This window comes from Oncorhynchus keta, chromosome 22 (assembly GCF_023373465.1).
Source record: "Oncorhynchus keta strain PuntledgeMale-10-30-2019 chromosome 22, Oket_V2, whole genome shotgun sequence".
NCBI lineage: Eukaryota > Metazoa > Chordata > Actinopteri > Salmoniformes > Salmonidae > Oncorhynchus > Oncorhynchus keta.
Window position 1 is genome coordinate 33,289,472 of NC_068442.1, and position 18,924 is coordinate 33,308,395.

Genomic DNA, 18,924 nt, shown 5'->3' on the forward strand with positions numbered 1-18,924 from the left:
ACATAAAATACAATTTGATTTGATTAGGGAGTGCTCAATATATGTAGCAATGCATTTGACATTTTCTTCCTGTAATTAAAACACAGCTTGGCAGTGACACACCAGGGAGAGTCAGAATGGAAACAGTGAGGAATAACTGTGTGGTACCTTCTCCTATGAAATGTTGGCTTTCGAGGCTTCCTTTCCCCTTGACCTTGCAATAAACTGAGAAGTGATGGAGAGATGAGGAGAGGACAGAAAAGATGGGATGAACAGAGAGAGATGAGAGCACTGACAGTACAGAACATGATCACATGGGTGATAATGAATAAAAAGGAAAATGGTGCCAATAAAAATCACAGTGTTTAACCTTTGACCTGGACCAGGTCTTTCCCACAAATTCCACTGACACAGAGGTGCCTCCAGGCTTATCTAACTGTACTGTATAAGGCCCCCTGAGGGAAAAGCATGGATTAAATACACACAGAGACAAATATCTACATACACATGCGCTCACACACACAAACAGTGGCCCACTGTCACACAAACACAAAGTGTCTGAACTTGAGGCCGTATGAGGACCAGTCCTCGGAAAGCAAGTCTCTGTCAGTCTCATCCCTGCAGACTGCACTTCCCAGGGTACTACTGTCTCAAGTGACTCCAATAGATATCATCATACCGAGGACAAGTCAGGATACTGTAGGAGTTGGAGGCTTATGGTTCACACAGATTATGACTTTTCACCACTCATCCATAGCTATCCTTCCTGGGTATGTACTATAGGGTAGTGAGTGTGTTGAGTTAGAGGTCAGTGTGTGGGGTTAAGAGGACTCACCTGCGTTGGTTCATGTCTGTGTCTCCTGCAGGATTCTTCCCCGGGCCCCAGCTGTGCCGGCGGAATGGAGAGAGCGAGCGTATAGAGGAGCGCAGGATAGCGGAGCACACAGGCACCTCTGTCAGCTTGTCTTTCCTCTCGTCCTCCTCTCCCCCCCTCCCTGTCGTCTGCCAGGCGTCTCCGGCACTCCAACTGGCCCTAGTGCTCAACACCCCTGCCCCCGCCCCAGCCCAAGCGGGGCCCACTCTGCCCTGGGAGGAGACACTGAGAGGACCCACACTGCCCTGGGAGCTGGCGCTGAGGGGACCCACACTGGCCACGTCGTCTATGGAGGAGAAGGACACCGACACACCACTGTTGCTTTCACTTGGCCTAGTCACAGCCTCCTCTCCCTTTGGACAGAGAGAATACAGAAAGACCCTGTTACCCACTGCAGTCAAAGTCAACTGAATGGCATTGTGGAAGGATTTGGAATTGCACATTTCAGCTAACACATTTGGGTAAGGGGCACTTTGTTTTACACCAAAAACAAAGCTAAAAACAAATTATACTAAAGGTGTGAAAGCTAAATAAATCTAATCTAATCTAATAAATCTATTGTCAAGGTAGTCAGTTTTGACCTAATGTCCTGTCTTGTATGCCAGTGAGGTTAGACCTGATGACCGGTCTGAGCTGCCTTTAGTCTGAGCTTACTGCAGCCTTCAGTGTGGCGAGGGGAAAGGGCAAGGCAGTGAGAGAGAGACATGCTGCTGGGAGAGAGAGTTCTTTCCAGCCCTATAAAAGGTTACATAACAACAGAAACACACACACACCCTTTAGGGAGGCCGGCAGGCAGGCAGGCTGCAGATGATTTCCATTGGGACTTTATCATTAGTTTTCACATTGTCCAGTAGTGGGCGTCGAGCGGGTGGTGAGCTAACGGACGGCCACTGTGGCTCAGAGCATAATCATGCAGGCCCCTTTATGAGGACCAGGCCATAGAATATCAACTTCCAGAACAAATGAGTCACCCTTCCTGAGCTCATGCAGAAGAGCAGCAGTCAACCAGCTAACACTGTCTACACAAACACACACCTATAGGCAAGGTTATTATAGTAAATGAAAACTGAAACTAAAACAAGAACTAAAATTGGAAAAACTATTTAGTAAAGTGATATTAAAACATTTGAAAAAAGAAAACCATACTGAAACTACTCTCTTTGAGACTGTAAAACTAATTCAAATAAAATAAAAACCATCATAAATTAAGTTTAGTTTTTTTCTTCTACACTCAGGACAAAAATCGAAAAGGGGATTTCAAGCTTTTTTGGTAATGGGGTTTTTGAGCCTCTGAATCTGGCGGTAAATACTGCCAGTTGATGCCGATGTTTCAAATAGGCGTAGCTTGTGCATCACTATCCTTATCTATCACGAGCTAACAGTCAAGAAATCTGAGGGCGAGTACAGGAAGTAACTGAGCCAAGCTAGAACTGCTTGTGAAGTTGATGGAGCCGTTCGCAATCCAACCAAACCAACTTCAAACTGACAGCCATTCACTGATTGATGTGGCGACTGGCCTTGAGGCACACTTGCAGTCAATTACTGTTGCAAAATAGTTGGCACAGGTCCTCCTGAAGTTACTGCGTGAGCTCTTCACATGCATACTGAATCCTCTGGCATCCAACTTTCATCCAACCCCTGCATTAGCCTGCCTCATGGCACAGATACAGAGATGTTATGTTTATCCACGTCTATGGTCTTGGCCCATCACCTAATGTATTACTGCCCCTCAGCAGCAAGAAGTGGCATCCCCCCCAAAAAGACTATAGGCCTACAACACATAAATAGCTCCTAGCCTCCCATGCATAGGCTACTTTCTGTCCCTAACAGTAAAACAGAAATTAAATAATAAAACTAAATAGAAATGTTGTTATCAAACTAAAACTAAATAAAAACTAGTAAATCAAGTCTAAAATCTAACAAACTAAAATAAGTTTAAAATAAAATGTTAAAATCTAACATGAAAACACATGTAATAACCACTATACTCATTTTGCCTACAAGACCCACACGCAGTCACACACACACGCAGTCACACACACACACACACACACACACACACACACACACACACACACACACACACACACACACACACACACACACACACACACACACACACACACACACACACACACACACACACACACACACACACACACACACACACACACAGCTAAAAACTTAGCTTTAAAGGATTGTTTTAAAGGGCCTTTGAGTAGTGAAAGTCTAATTGTAACAGGCCCTTTTTTGGTCACTGACTGGCTGTGTTTGTCCAAAGTGCTGAGTTCACTCGAAATTTCAAAATCTATTGCATAATGGCGGAGGGGCAGAGACAGGTCTGGGAGTAGTTAGAGAGGAGATACAGTGCCTTCAGAGTATTCACACCCCTTGACCAGCCTGAATTTGACATGGATTCAATTGAAATTTTGTGTCACTGGTCTACACACAATACCCCAGAATGTTAAAGTGGAATTTTTAGAAATGGTTACAAATGAATAAAACATGAAACTGTCTTGAGTCAATAAGTATTCAACCACTTTGATATGGCCTAAATAAGTTCAAGAGTAAAACTTTTCCTAAAAAGTCACATAATACGTTTCATGGACTCACTCTGTGTGCAATAATAGTGTTGATGCACTGGTGCGTCAATCTAAATGACATAACAACCAAATCTGTCAGTTCAAGCAAGATATATCTTTTTTTGCGGGGGGGAGGGGTGGGCACAAAGTAATGGAAAGGGGAGATTATGGAAAGGGGAGATTCTCACGAACACCTCTCCGTTTTGTTCTACGACCCTAAAACTGTCACAGAACTCGTCTGAAGGTAACCAGTACCGGGTTTAAAAAAACAAATGGAAGCATGAAGATTGTTTTGTGACTAACCAAAAAAAAGGGGTTAAATATGTGTAAAATTGTATATACAGTGCATTCGGAAAGGATTCAGACCCCTTGTCTTTTCCACATTCTGTTACGATACAGTCTTGAGTCCACCTGTGGTAAATTCAATTGATTGGACATGATTTGGAAAGGCACACATCTGTCTATATAAGGTCCACAGTTGACAGTGCATGTCAGAGCAAAAACCAAGCCATGAGGCATTGTCCGTAGAGCTCCAAGGCAGGATTGTGTCGAGGCACAGATCTGGGGAAGGGTACAAAAACATTTCTGCAGCATTGAAGGTCCCAAAGACCACAGTGGCCTCTTCCTAGAGCTTGTCGCCCAGCCAAACTGAGCAATCGGGGGAGAAGGGTCAGGGAGGTGTTCAAGAACCTGATGGTCATTCTGAGCTCCAGAGTTCCTCTGTGAAGATGGAAGAACCTTCCAGAAAGACAACCATCTCTGCAGCACTCCACCAATCAGGCATGTATGTTAGAGTGACCAGATGGAAGCCACTCCTCAGAAAAAGGCACATGACAGTCCGCTTGGAGTTTGCCAAAAGGCATTTAAAGGACTCTCAGACCATGAGAAACAATGATTCTCTGGTCTGATGAACCAAGATTGAACTCTTTGGCCTGAATTCCAAGTCACGTCTGGAGGAAACCTGGCACCATCCCTACGGTGAAGCATGGTGGTGGCAGCATTGTGCTGTGGGGATGTTTTTCAGCGGCAGAGATTGGGAGACTAGTCAGGATCCAGGAAAAGATGAACAGAGCAAAGTACAGAGAGATCCTTGATGAAAACCTGCTCTGGAGCGCTCAGGACTGGGGCGAATGTTCACCTTCCAACAGGACAACGACCCTTAGCACACAGCCAAGACAATGCAGGAGTCACTTCGGGACAAGTCCTTGAGTGGCCCAGCCAGAGCCCAGACTTGAACTCGTTCTAACATCTCGGGATAGACCTGAAATTAGCTGTGCAGCGACGCTCCCCATCCAACCTGATGGAGCTTGAGAGGATCTGCAAAGAATGGAAGAAACTCCCAAATACATGTGTGCCAAGCTTGTAGCGTCATACCCAAGAAGACTTGAGGCTGTAATAGCTGCCAAAGGTGCTTCAACAAAGTACTGAGTAAAGGGCCTGAATACTTATGTAAATGTTACATTTCAGTTTTATTTTATTTGATACATTTGCAAAAAATTCTAAAAAACAGTTTCTGCTTTGTCATTACGGGGTATTGTGTGTAGATCGATGAGGGAAAAATTATTTAATCAATTTCAGAATATGGCTGTAACGTAACAAAATGTGGAAAAAGTCAAGGGGTCTGAATACTTTCCAAATGCACTGTATATATTTCCTGATTTAGAACAGACACAAAATCTTGTTTCTTATTATTTATTTTTTGACTGTCCTTTTTGCCATTTATTAATATGTTCTTCAATGGTTCTATGGCCTTTAGTATTAAATGCCAAAATCAGTATTTATCCACAAGAAACAAGAAATGAGGACCAAGGCTGTAATGTGAAATTGCATTGGAGTGCCATTATGCCGCAGCCCAGAAAAAAGGGTGGGGGGCAGGGCAGGAATGAGCGAGGGGGATGAGGTCATAATGAGTTAGCTGGCCCAGGAAGGAGTGCTCATGGGAGGCTGCTGATGTTACATGGAACAGGCAAGCTGACCAGTCTGCTGTGGACTGGAGGTGGGGGCCAGAGGCCAAAACATAAACTAACCAATAGAGGACCTGGGAATTATATGGAAATATATCACCAGAAACATCCAACATAAAGTCATAGACCATGTTGTTTGTGTTATAGGATAACTGACTTATAATATACTCATATGCTATCATGTCATAGCCACTCAAGACACAGGCTTACTCTTCTTCTTTGACGGTGTTGTGACTATAAAGGGAATGTCTCGTTCCAGTGTGCTGATCTCACCTTTCTGAAGACACCTTCCTCTCCCAGACTGTCCAAATCACTGACAGAGTCCCGCAGGGTGGTCGACACAGAGCCTCCAACAATCTCTGAGCATGGGGATACTTGGAATTCTGGGAAAGAGAAAATTGGTATTAAGATTAGAGTCAGATATTTACCATGGCAAGGCAGCACATATTTAATTGTATTGTTATTTTTAAATTGAACCTTTATTTAACTATGTAAGTCAGTAAAGAACACATTCTTATTTACAATGACAGCATACTCCAGCCAATGCAGAGTCAATTGTGTGCTGCCCTATGGGACTACCAATCACAGCCAGATGTGATAGAGCCTGGATTCGAACGAGGTACTATAGCGACGCCTCTGGCACTGAGATGCAGTGCCTTAGACCTCTGCACCACTCGGAAGTCCCAAGTCAACAGGCTTTAAAAGACAATCAGATTTTTCAATATCAAAACACAACAGAAAGATTGATCATCAAGGTCACATTTCCTAAGAGAATTGGGCCAGATTCACCACTTTGATCACAACACAGTCAAATGATCAGTAAGTAAAATGTGCTGCAAAACATAATTGCATCGCTAGTTGCAATCCTTTTGGGCAGGATGTTGATGTCAGAAAGGATTTTATTCTATGAGTATACTGTATGAGTGGGTTGTTGTTTTGTCATTGTTTGCCCTAGCAACCAGTGGAACAGTGGAAGTGAAAGTTGCCTAAAGCGAAGGGAAACGCATAACATAAACACAAGATACAGTGATTTGGAGATCTTTTTAAGCTACGATCAAATCAAATCAAATGTTATTGGTCACATACACATATTTAGCAGATGTTATAGCAGGTGTAGCGAACTGTTTGTATTCCTAGCTCCAACAGTGCAGTAGTATCTACCAGTGCAGTGGTATCTAAAAACGATTCACAACAATGCACACAAATCTAAAAGTAAAAGAATAGGATTTAGAAATATATCAATATTAGATTGAGCGGCATTGACTAAAACACAGTAGAATAGAATACAGTACATATGAGACAAGTAAAGCAGTATGTAAACATTATTAAAGTGAATAGGGTTCCATTATTAAAGTGGCCAGTGATTCCAAGTCAATGTATAGAGGGCAACCTCTAAGGTGCAGGGTTGCGTAACCGGGTGGAAGCCGGCTAGTGATGGCTATTTAGCAGTCTGATGGCCTTAAGATAGAAGCTGTTTTTCAGTCTCTCGGTCCCAGCTTTGATGCACCTGTACTGACCTCGCCTTCTGGATGATAGCGGGGTGAACAGGCAGTGGCTCGGGTGGTTGATGTCCTTGATGAACTTTATGGCCTTCCTGTAACATCGGGTGGTGTAGGTGTCCTGGAGGGCAGGTAGTTTGCCCCCGGTGATGCGTTGTGCAGACCTCACTACCCTCTGGAGAGCCTTACGGTTGAGGGCGGAGCAGTTGCCGTACCAGGCGGTGATACCAGGATGCTCTCGATTGTGCATCTGTAGAAGTTTGTGAGTGCTTTTGGTGACAAGCCAAATTTCTTCAGCCTCCTGAGGTTGAAGAGGCGCTGCTGCGCCTTCTTCACGATGCTGTCTGTGTGAGACCCAGGGTCTCGAGCTTGATGACGAGCTTGGAGGGTACTATGGTGTTGAATGCCGAGCTGTAGTCGATGAACAGCATTCTCACATAGGTATTCCTCTTGTCCAGATGGGTTAGGGCAGTGTGCAGTGTGGTTGAGATTGCATCGTCTGTGGACCTATTTGGGCGGTAAGCAAATTGGAGTGGGTCTAGGGTGTCAGGTAGGGTGGAGGTGATATGGTCCTTGACTAGTCTCTCAAAGCACTTCATGATGACGGAAGTGAGTGCTACGGGGCGGTAGTCGTTTAGCTTAGTTACCTTAGCTTTCTTGGGAACAGGAACAATGGTGGCCCTCTTGAAGCATGTGGGAACAGCAGACTGGTATAGGGATTGATTGAATATGTCCGTAAACACACCGGCCAGCTGGTCTGCGCATGCTCTGAGGGCGCGGCTGGGGATGCCGTCTGGGCCTGCAGCCTTGCGAGGGTTAACACGTTTAAATGTCTTACTCACCTCGGCTGCAGTGAAGGAGAGACCGCATGTTTTTGTTGCAGGCCGTGTCAGTGGCACTGTATTGTCCTCAAAGCGGGCAAAAAAGTTATTTAGTCTGCCTGGGAGCAAGACATCCTGGTCCGTGACTGGGCTGGATTTCTTCCTGTAGTCCGTGATTGACTGTAGACCCTGCCACAGGGCCGTTGAATTGAGATTCTACTTTGTCTCTGTACTGACGCTTAGCTTGTTTGATAGCCTTGCGGAGGGAATAGCTGCACTGTTTGTATTCGGTCATGTTACCAGACACTTTGCCCTGATTAAAAGCATTGGTTCGTGCTTTCAGTTTCACGCGAATGCTGCCATCAATCCACGGGTTCTGGTTAGGGAATGTTTTAATCGTTGCTATGGGAATGACATCTTCAACGCATGTTCTAATGAACTCGCACACCGAATCAGCGTATTCGTCAATGTTGTTATCTGACGCAATACGAAACATATCCCAGTCCAGGTGATGGAAGCAGTCTTGGAGTGTGGAGTCAGCTTGGTCGGACCAGCGTTGGACAGACCTCAGCGTGGGAGCCTCTAGTTTTAGTTTCTGTCTGTAGGCAGGGATCAGCAAAATGGAGTCGTGGTCAGCTTTTCCGAAAGGGGGCGGGGCAGGGCCTTAAATGCGTCGCGGAAGTTAGAGTAACAATGATCCAAGGTTTTTCCACCCTGGTTGCGCAATCGATATGCTGATAAAATTTAGGGAGTCTTGTTTTCAGATTAGCCTTGTTAAAATCCCCAGCTACAATGAATGCAGCCTCCGGATAAAAAGTTTGATTTCCAGTTTGTTCAGAGCCATCGATTTGTCTGCTTGGGGGGATATATACGGCTGTGATTATAATCGAAGAGAATTCTCTTGGTAGATAATGCGGACTATTTGTGAGGAATTCTAAATCAGGTGAACAGAAGGATTTGAGTTCCTGTATGTTTCTTTCATCACACCATGTCTCGTTAGCCATAAGGCATACGCCCCTGCCCCTCTTCTTACCAGAAAGGTGTTTGTTTCTGTCGGCGCGATGCGTGGAGAAACCCGTTGGCTGCACCGCTTCGGATAGCGTCTCTCCAGTGAGCCATGTTTCCGTGAAGCACAGAACGTTACAGTCTCTGATGTCCCTCTGGAATGCTACCCTTGCTCGGATTTCATCAACCTTGTTGTCTAGAGACTGGACATTGGCAAGAAGAATGCTAGGGAGTGGTGCACGGTGTGCCTGTCTCCGGAGTCTGACCAGAAGACCACCTCGTTTCCCTCTTTTTCGGAGTCGTTTTTTTGGGTCGCTACATGCAATCCATTCTGTTGTCCTGTTTGTAAGGCAGAACACAGGATCCGCGTCGCGAAAAACATATTCTTGGTCGTACTGATGGTGAGTTGACGCTGATCTTATATTCAGTAGTGTTGGGTGCTGAGCTATAGTGAATGAACAGCTTTCAAGTGGGTTTAGGCTGTCAGATAAGGTAGAGGTGATATGATACTTAACTAACCTCTCAAAGCACTTTATGATGACAGAAGTGAGTGCCACAAGGCAATAGTCATTTAGTTCAGTTACCTTACCTTCTTGGGTAGAGGAATATTTTGAATCAAGTGAGGACAGCACTGGGAAAGACTGGGAAAGGGAAAGATTGAATATGCCTGTAAACACAACCAGCCAGCTAGTCTGTGCATGCTCTGAGTATGAAGATAGGGATGCCATCTGGGCCAGCAGCCTTGCGAAGGTTAACACGCTTAAATGTCTAACACACGTCGGCCACGGAGAAGGAGAGCCCACAGTCCTTGGTAGTGGGCCACGTCGGTGGCACTGTGTTATCCGCAAAGTGGACAGAAGAAGGTGTTTAGCTTGTCCGGAAGCAAGACGTTGGTGTCCGCGACGTGACTGGTTTCCCTTTGTAGTCTGTGATTGTCTGTAGACCCTGCCACATACATCTCGTGTCTGAGCCGTTCAATTGCGACTCTACTTTGTCTCTGTACTGACATTTTGCCTGTTTGATTGCCAAACGAAGGGAATAACTACACTGTTTGTATTCGGCCATATTCCCTGTCACCTTGCCATGGTTAAATGCGGTGGTTCGCGCTTTCAGTTTTGCACGAATACTGCCATCTATCCACGGTTTCTAGTTTGGGTAGGTTTTAATAGTCACAGTGGGTACAACATATCCTATACACTTCGTGATGAACTCAGTCCCTGTATCCGTGTATTCGTCAACGTTATTCTCAGAGGCTACCCGGAACATATCCTAGTCCGCATGTTCAGTAACAATCTTGAAGCAACAATTCCGATTGGTCAGACAAGCGTTGAATCGACCTTAGCACGGGTACCTCCTGTTTGAGTTTCTGCCTATAGGAAGGGAGGAGCAAAATTTAGTTGTGATCTGATTTGCCAAAGTGAGGGCAGGGGAGGGCCTTGTAGGCATTTCGAAAAGTTGAGTAGCAGTGGTCCAATGTTTTACCAGTGCGAGTACTACAGTCAATGTGTTGGTAGAACTTTGCTAGCGCTTTCCACAAATTTGCTTTGTTAAAATCCCCAGCTACAATAAATGTTGTTTCCAGTTTGCATAAAGTCCAGCGTAGTTCTATAACCGAAGACAATTATCTTGGGAGTTAATATGGTCGGATATGATTGAGGTATTCTAGGTCGGGTGAACAAAAGGACTTGAGTTTCTGTATGTTATTACAATCACACCATGAGTGGTTAATCATGAAACAAACATCCCCGCCTTTTTGCTTCCTGGAGAGTTCTTTATTCCTGTCTGTGCGATGTACTGATAACCCACATGGCTGTATGGATGGGGACAGTATATCCTGAGAGAGCCATGTTTCCGTGAAACAGAGTATGTTACAATCCCTGATGTCTGTCTGGAAGGGGATCCTCGCCCTGAGCTCATCTACTTTATTATCCAGAGACTGAACATTAGCGAGTAACATACTGTGGTGGACGGTGTTCACGCCTCCTGAGTCGGACTAGAAGTCCACTACGAATATCTCTTCTCCGCCGGCTGTATTTTGGGGCAGCCCATGGAATAAGTTCAATTGCCCTGGGGGAATACGAACAAAGGATCCAATTCGGGAAAGTCCTATTCCTGGTTGTAATGCTGGTGAGTTACCGCCACTCTGATATCCAAAAGTTATTTATGGATGTATGTAATAACATAAAATATTTTGGGCTAATAATGTAAGACACAATACACAAAAAAAAAATACTGCAAAGTTGCTTAGGAGCTAGAAACAGAACTGCCATATAAACTCAGCAAAAAAAAGAAACGTCCTCTCACTGTCAACTACGTGTATTTTCAGCAAACTTAACATGTGTAAATATTTGTATAAACATAACAAGATTCAACAACTGAGACAGAAACTGAACAAGTTCCACAGACATGTGACTAACAGAAATTGAATAATGTGTCCCTGAACAAAGGGGGGGTCAAAATCAAAAGTAACAGTCAGTATCTGGTGTTGCCACCAGCTGCATTAAGTACTGCAGTTCATTTCCTCCCCATGGACTACACCAGAAGTTCCACTCTTCCACCAAGGCACCTACACGTTCCCGGACATTTCTGGGGGGAATGGCCCTAGCCCTCACACTCCGATCCAACAGGTCCCAGACATGCTCAATGGGATTGAGATCCAGGCTCTTTGCTGGCCATGGCAGAACACTGACATTCCTGTCTTACAAGAAATCACGCACAGAACGAGCAGTATGGCTGGTGGCATTGTCATGCTGGAGGGTCATGTCAGGATGAGCCTGCAGGAAGGGTACCACATGAGGGAGGAGGATGTCTTCCCTGTAACGCACAGCGTTGGGATTGCCTGCAATGACAACAAGCTCAGTCCAATGATGCTGTGACACACCACCCCAGACCATGATGGACCCTCCACCTCCAAATGGATCCCGCTCCAGAGTACAGGCCTCGGTGTAACACTCATTCTTTTGTCAATAAATGCAAATCCGACCATCACCCCTGGTGCGACAAAACTGCGACTCGTCAGTGAAGAACACTTTTTGCCAGTCCTGTCTGGTCCAGCGACGGTGGGTTTGTGAGAAACAGTGTTCAAACCTTTAATAACCTCAGGAGGCTGAAGAAACTCGGCTTGTCACCAAAAACACTCACAAACTTCTACAGATGCACAATCGAGAGCATCCTGTCGGGCTGATTCACTGCCTGGTAAGGCAACTGCTCAGCCCACAACTGTAAGGCTCAACAGAGGATAGTGAGGTCTGCACAACGCATCACCGGGGGCAAACTACCTGCCCTCCAGGACACCTACACCACCCGATGTCACAGGAAGGCCATAAAGATCATCAAGGACAACAACCACCCGAGCCACTGCCTGTTCACCCCGCTATCATCCAGAAGGCGAGGTCAGTACAGGTACATCAAAGCTGGGACCGAGAGACTGAAAAACAGCTTCTATCTCAAGGCCATCAGACTGTTAAACAGCCACCACTAACATTGAGTGGCTGCTGCCAACATACTGACTGAACTCCAGCCACTTTAATAATGGAAGTTGATGTAAAAAAAAAAAAGTATCACAAGCCACTTTAAACAATGCCACTTAATATAATGTTTACTTACCCTACATTACTTATCTCATATGTATATGTATATACTGTACTCTATATCATCTACTGCATCTTGCCATCTTTATGTAATACATGTAACACTAGCCACTTTAAACTATGTCACTTTTATATTTACATACCCTACATTACTCATCCAATATGTATATACTGTACTCGGTACCATCTACTGCATCTTGCCTATGCCGTTCAAATATCTTTATGTACATATTCTTATGTGTGTATAAGGTAGTAGTTGTGGAATTGTTAGGTTAGATTAATCATTGGTTATCACTACATTGTCGGAACTAGAAGCACAAGCATTTCGCTACACTCGCATTAACATCTGCTAACCATGTGCATGTGACAAATAAAATTGAATTTGATGTGAAGTTATTTGGATTTTTACGAATTATCTTTGAAAGACAGGGTCTTGAAAAAGGGATATATCTTTTTTTGCCGAGTTTATGTCGGCGAAATCTTACTTAATGGCAACTAATCTCTGCAAAGATGTGAACAGTAGTCTAAATCCTATGAAATAATGAGCAACATAAACTATCTTCTTCAGATATCAAAGGTAGCAGAGGTAGGGTAGCCTTGTTGGTGAGCTGCACAGTGTGCTGCATGCCTGGCCTGCCAAGCCAAGGGGTGCAGTGATACCGAAGGGACACATGGTACGGTAGGGATACGATTCAAAGAAAGCAGTACCATTCCATACCCATCTTATCTGCATCAATGACCTTACCATTTCAGTGCTCCAGACTGGGACTATTTAGTTGCCGTTTTTTGCCGACCCTTTGACTTGACTGTGCAAGTTCAATTCTTAATTGGTGGCATTGGTGCGAGCTGCACATTCTATCTATATGGTCACCTTACTTAAAAAAAAACATTTTTTTAAGAGGCTAAAATCATGATTTGGTCAAAAGGTCAAGTACATTAACTTCATCATTCCTGTAAAGAAAGTGTCTGCCTGCCCCTGTACCTGCTTCACTGCTGTGTGGAGCAATCCACTCTCTCCCCTTTCCTGGGAAAACATTTATGTTCCAAGATAAAACAAGTAAAGTGTTCTTATTGTATAACATTTTAAAATCCAATTGTGGGGAAACCACAGCTATCATAGTTCTCAGCTTTCTGTAGGAATCATTTTTATTTCTCAACTCAAAATGTTGCGCTCAATATAAACTATTTTGCAACAGAGATACTTGATATGGTTTTGAGATATGGAATGCGCAAAATGCGATATGGCCATTGAGATTGCATAGGCCTCATTGGGCTGCATAGGCTACAACAAAATTAGTAAATTACTTGCCTGAACGTGTTTTTGTTTAGGCATTTTAGTTTGCTTGATATTTGGCAATGTGAAAACAACTGGACCAAATGAAAAAAATACAATGCAACAAATAATCTAAATGATTGGAACTATAGCTCAGAACTGTGTGTGAAAACGCCCTAAGCCTCTCTCTCTCCTCCTACAAAGCGCTGCTCTCTCCTCTACAGTATGTCTTAATCCTCTGAAATCAAGTTACAACCTCGCCTTTCCAACTGAGATCCTCCAGAAATCAAATTACATTCTGGCAAATGCTCTTCCATGATCCAAGCAAGGACCTCTGGAACTCTGACAACCCTCCTAATCTTCATTTATGCTCCTCTCTATCTTATATAACCCCCAATGAGTAGTGACGTCCTGGCAGAAAAGAAAAGTCAACACTGGCAATGCCATGGCTGGAAATTGTCAATACAAATTCCCCTGACAAGCTGCCTTGAAGACAGAGTTCCTTTGACTAACAGATCTGTATGTAAGTTCCCTTAGCCTCATCTACAGTACGGCATCATATTTTGACTCGTTCTTACCTGTGCATTCTGGGATCGTCGTTTTCACCTGTAGTGTGGGATCTGTGCAGGGCTGGACAGGGTAAAATGACTCCTTCTCTTTGTGGATCTGTAAACAGAAGACATTTGTGATCAACAAGACTGAACTTATACAACAGATGTTTTCAGCAATGTAGAGGGTAAACATTTGTAGTTTTTGAGAGACAAAACCACTACTGGATATTCACCAACTGCACGTTTCTCAGAATATTCTATTTTCATAAACCCCAAGAATCTGAGAAGAATTCCTAGTATTCTGAACCACATTGTCTTGGCTGGTTGGTTGTGTATGAACAGTCAGACAGACTTACAGTAGTGTTAGTCTCAGGACATTAACATTGATGGCCTCTACTTTGGAAGACCCCATTTTCCCTACCACAGAACCATTTTCCCTACCACAGAACCATTTTCCCTACCACATAACCATTTTCCCTACCACAGAACCATTTTCCCTACCACAGAACCATTTTCCCTACCACAGAACCCAGACTTGCATATGGGGGAGAGAATAAATACATTCCTGGGTGTAGAGAGAATCTAATCACGTGAATAAAAGACCACAAACAGTGGGACTGTGCCGCAATCTGACTTGCCAGGCCCACATCTGGCCTATACCATGGGCCCAGGTCTGATACAGGCAGCATACAGGCAGCAGGCTCTCTGTCTGGAACAGCCTGGGCTGAGCTAAGCTGAGACTGCTGCTCACCACACATGCTGCTGGGAATTTGGACTGGGAGTCAGAGAGGAATTCTGCCCACATGTAAACATGAGGCCTGATTGACATTCAGCTAACAGCTGCTAGCAGTCTGAGGCTCTGGGTCTAGCAGGACTTCAAGTAATATAAGGATAATCAGTGTTCACTGTTCAGATGGCAGTACGAGCAGAATGGAAGAAGGAGAACACAAACACTCAGATTCATACAGAGAGTGATGACAAAATGAATAGAGATAAACTATTGTTTTTTCTAGTAGATGCCCTTATTACAACCCAAATAGATCAGCTGAAGATTTCAAGAGTTACAATATAGTGACTACAATAATTACACTTCTTCAGGGAGGGGTTTATTGAGAACTTGGCCATGGAGAGTTGAAGAGGACAGAGAGGAGATTCACACCGCTCCGCCTCAGTACCCCATCATACAGCCCCAAACATCACACCCACAGGCAGACCACTCATCATGTGACTCCAGGTCGCCAACTACAGAGCCAATCCTGGCCATGTTCTGTTATAATCTCCACCCGGCACAGCCAGAAGAGGACTGGCCACCCCTCATAGCCTGGTTCCTCTCTAGGTTTCTTCCTAGGTTTTGGCCTTTCTAGGGAGTTTTTCCTAGCCACCGTGCTTCTACACCTGCATTGCTTGCTGTTTGGGGTTTTAGGCTGGGTTTCTGTACAACATTTTGAGATATCAGCTGATGTACGAAGGGCTATATAAATACATTTGATTTGATTTGAATCCTCGCATGCACTGTACTCAGTTTGTAATAAGTGTGTGTGTGCATGCTCGCGTGTGTGTGGCTGTGTGCTTTTGCTTATACTATCTTTGTGGGTACCATAGTCCTCACAAGGATAGTAAAACAAGGACAATTATGACAATTGAGGACATTTCACTGGTCTCCACAAGAAAAAAGGCTATTTTAGGCTTAAAGGTTAGGTTTAGGGTTAGGGTTAGAATGAGGGTTAGGTTAAGGTTTTAGGGAAAATAGGATTCTGAATGGGAATCAATTTTTTAGTCCCCATAAGGATAGTAAAACAAACACGTGTTTGTGTGTTTACATGAGTATTTTATTCGAATGCACTCGTGCATGCAAGTGTGACTGCATGTGTGTGTGTGTGTGTGTGTGTGTGTGTGTGTGTGTGTGTGTGTATCTGCTTATGTTTATGTGTTTATCCAGGACATTCTCCAGTCACACACACACAAACACGCACGAGCAGCTGCTGATTACAGGGCCTTATTGTTCCTCCCCTTATCAGCTGCTGCAGGCCAGGGTGACAATACGGACACGTGACCTGGAGATACTATCCTCTCAGACCACACAATGGCTTTATCACACCACACGACCCACGGAAAGATAGATGACCCATGACCACATCTCAACATGCTTTTATCACTGACAGACAACCCACGATGAGACCTCATCAAGGTTTATCTCACATAGACAACCCACGGACACATCGCAACATGCTTCGACAGTATCACACCAGACGACCCAAGATAAGTATGGTTTATCACGAAAACAGAGGACACATTAGGACCTTTCTATCCCTTTACAACCTGTAGATGAGCCGGTGGAGACCTCACCAGGATCCTATCACATAAGGCAACCCCATCCTATCACAGACCAGCCCCACAATGCACCACCCTTTATCCAACCAGACTCTAAGATGTAAAGGTCCTGACTGAATCAAGGACTATGGTCCCATCAGCCCAGACCCAGTTGAGTTTGTGACAGCCCCCTGGACCCCTGACGGTGTGCCCAGTCCACATCAAACACAGGACTCTGACACCGGACACAGTTCATTGACAAACTGCTGGACACATAGCTGGATTCCATTCTGATGCCATGTTGTGTAATCACCAGTTGTGATGTTAATGAGCCTAGCAGTCTGGGTTGGTAGGACACACAACCTGGTCTACAGTCAGCAAAATCCTATGTGACATCTTGGCTAAATATCCGTCTGAAGACCTTGACTCTGACTCAACCACACACACAGAGCCACAGTAATCAAGAAATATGCAATACATAACACAGGTCTGTATTACTATACAGTACATTCTCAAAATGGGAAGAGAAATGATCAGCTATCTGTACTTCCAGAGGAGAGTTCACTGTCTATTGGGTTTCCACCACTGAGGAGAGAAAAGTCAAGACGTCCAGGATCTTTTTTGTTAATTAAAGAGGAAATACATCAGTCAATCAGTTCCTGTCTGGACTAAACAGTCCTTAAGGGCCAGAGATTGAAATGATTTATGATCCAACAATTAAGTTAGGAAGCCATTCCACTGCTTTCTTTCGCAACACAAACACGTGCACTGACGTTCATTACTAATGACAACTTACTTGATGACAGAACTGATTGAGTCAGGTAAAAGTCAATTATATTTCAAAGCATGAAACCCAATAGAGAGAGAGAGAGAGAGAGAGAGAGAGAGAGAGAGAGAGAGAGAGAGAGAGAGAGAGAGAGAGAGAGAGAGAGAGAGAGAGAGAGAGAGAGAGAGAGAGAGAGAGAGAGAGAGAGAGAGAGAGAGAGAGAGAGAGAGAGAGAGAGAGAGAGAGAGAATAAAGTCCATGTGTACATAGCTCTTCTCTGTAGTGGGAATGTGAAAACGTGGATTTCCCCATGCTTGTGGTTAATTGTCTTAGCCCCCACTAGAGGGATGTGGGGGGAGGGGGCTTCTATACCAGGGGCTCTGCACAGTCAAAGTGGCTAGTGGACAATGCACAAGGCCAAATTGATGGGCCTGCCTACAACCCAGTCAATCACTGAGCAGCCTCTGTGTGCCCTGCAGCACTGGGCGGAGGAGAACACTACACTCTTATCCTCCAGAAGCCCAGGGTCCAGGCCCCACAGCAGACACACACACACCGGACACACATATTTAACATACAATATAGAACATGAGACATGGACACAGTTCTTATTGTATACAATGCATGCAGGTACAAACACATATACATTATTATCCAACAATGAATAATAATTCATTTTTGTTCTATTCTATTTTATTATATTCTATACAAAAATAGCATGCATTTATTTACACAGTATTTCAGGCCTTAAGCCTGTCTCCTGTGCTGTCTGAGAAAAGTAGATGATCAGCTAAACATTGATATAGGTGGGTGGAGAAAGAGGCTCCATGTTCAGAAGTGTCCCCGAAGGAAAATAAACCAAAATATAGTGTTTGGCAGACAGAGACCTGCCATTTCCACAGTGACATCCAATGGCTGGCGTGACACAGTGGCACAGCAAGGGAGAGGAATGTCCTTGGAGAGAACTAATTTGAAGTGCTTTGTTACAGTACTTACTGTGTAGATAAAAACAAAACTGCCAAGCTTAGTTTACGCACATACGATCAATACATGCACTTAGAATAGATTTGTAAATGGTTTTTATTTAACTTTTATTTATTCAGGCAAACCCATTGAGACCAGGGTCTCAATTACAATGGTGCCCTGAGGACAACGATACAACAAATTCAAAATGATCAAGATGAGTTTTGTAGACTATTCCAAAAATGGGGGGGCACTAAAATTGAAGGCGGCTTTACCGAGATAAATTTGTCCGAAGCTGAGGCATAGTTAATAGAGCCGGGGGTAATTTCAAACAAGATTTCTCCCAGGAGTGGTACTAGCAACGAGTTTTACCCTGGTCTATCTGGCACTGAGTTCACTTGGCCATCGCCCTTCACGGCACACATGACCACACCACACCAAAGAACTTCACAGGACAGTTTGTCAGTCTGAGAAAGGGCCAAAGCTAAGGAAAAATAGATTTGATCTGACCACTACCGCCGTCACCCCTACTTTTGAGGGATGGAGGGATGGTGTAAGACAGATGCAATAAATAAGGTATAGAGGCCATCTAGTCTCTAACAAACTAAGACAGGGGCTCCTCTAGGATTTTGTCTGCTTAGCTCTATTCTGTTGATTTTTATCCTAAAAACAACTCCTTAGTCCTTGCCGATGACAAGCATACCCATAACATGATGCAGTCAGCACCTAGCTTGAAGTGGTACTCAG

At 44.3% G+C, this 18,924-nt stretch overlaps 1 protein-coding gene across 7 annotated transcripts in view; it reads right to left on the bottom strand.

Moving 5' to 3' along the window:
- The window catches only part of LOC118400863 (A-kinase anchor protein 13-like), a 163,472-nt gene that overhangs the window by 31,777 nt on the left and 112,771 nt on the right, over positions 1–18,924 (bottom strand). For 6 of the 7 annotated variants that reach the window (XM_052475048.1, XM_052475047.1, XM_052475044.1 and 3 more), the window contains exons 9-12: positions 14,166–14,253; positions 5,673–5,782; positions 815–1,206; positions 148–204 (exon numbers count right to left, since the gene is read on the bottom strand). In XM_052475048.1, the coding sequence (XP_052331008.1) occupies positions 148–204; positions 815–1,206; positions 5,673–5,782; positions 14,166–14,253 (647 nt within the window). The remainder of the gene's footprint in view (positions 1–147; positions 205–814; positions 1,207–5,672; positions 5,783–14,165; positions 14,254–18,924) is intronic. The other variant, XM_052475049.1, reaches the window with a different exon arrangement.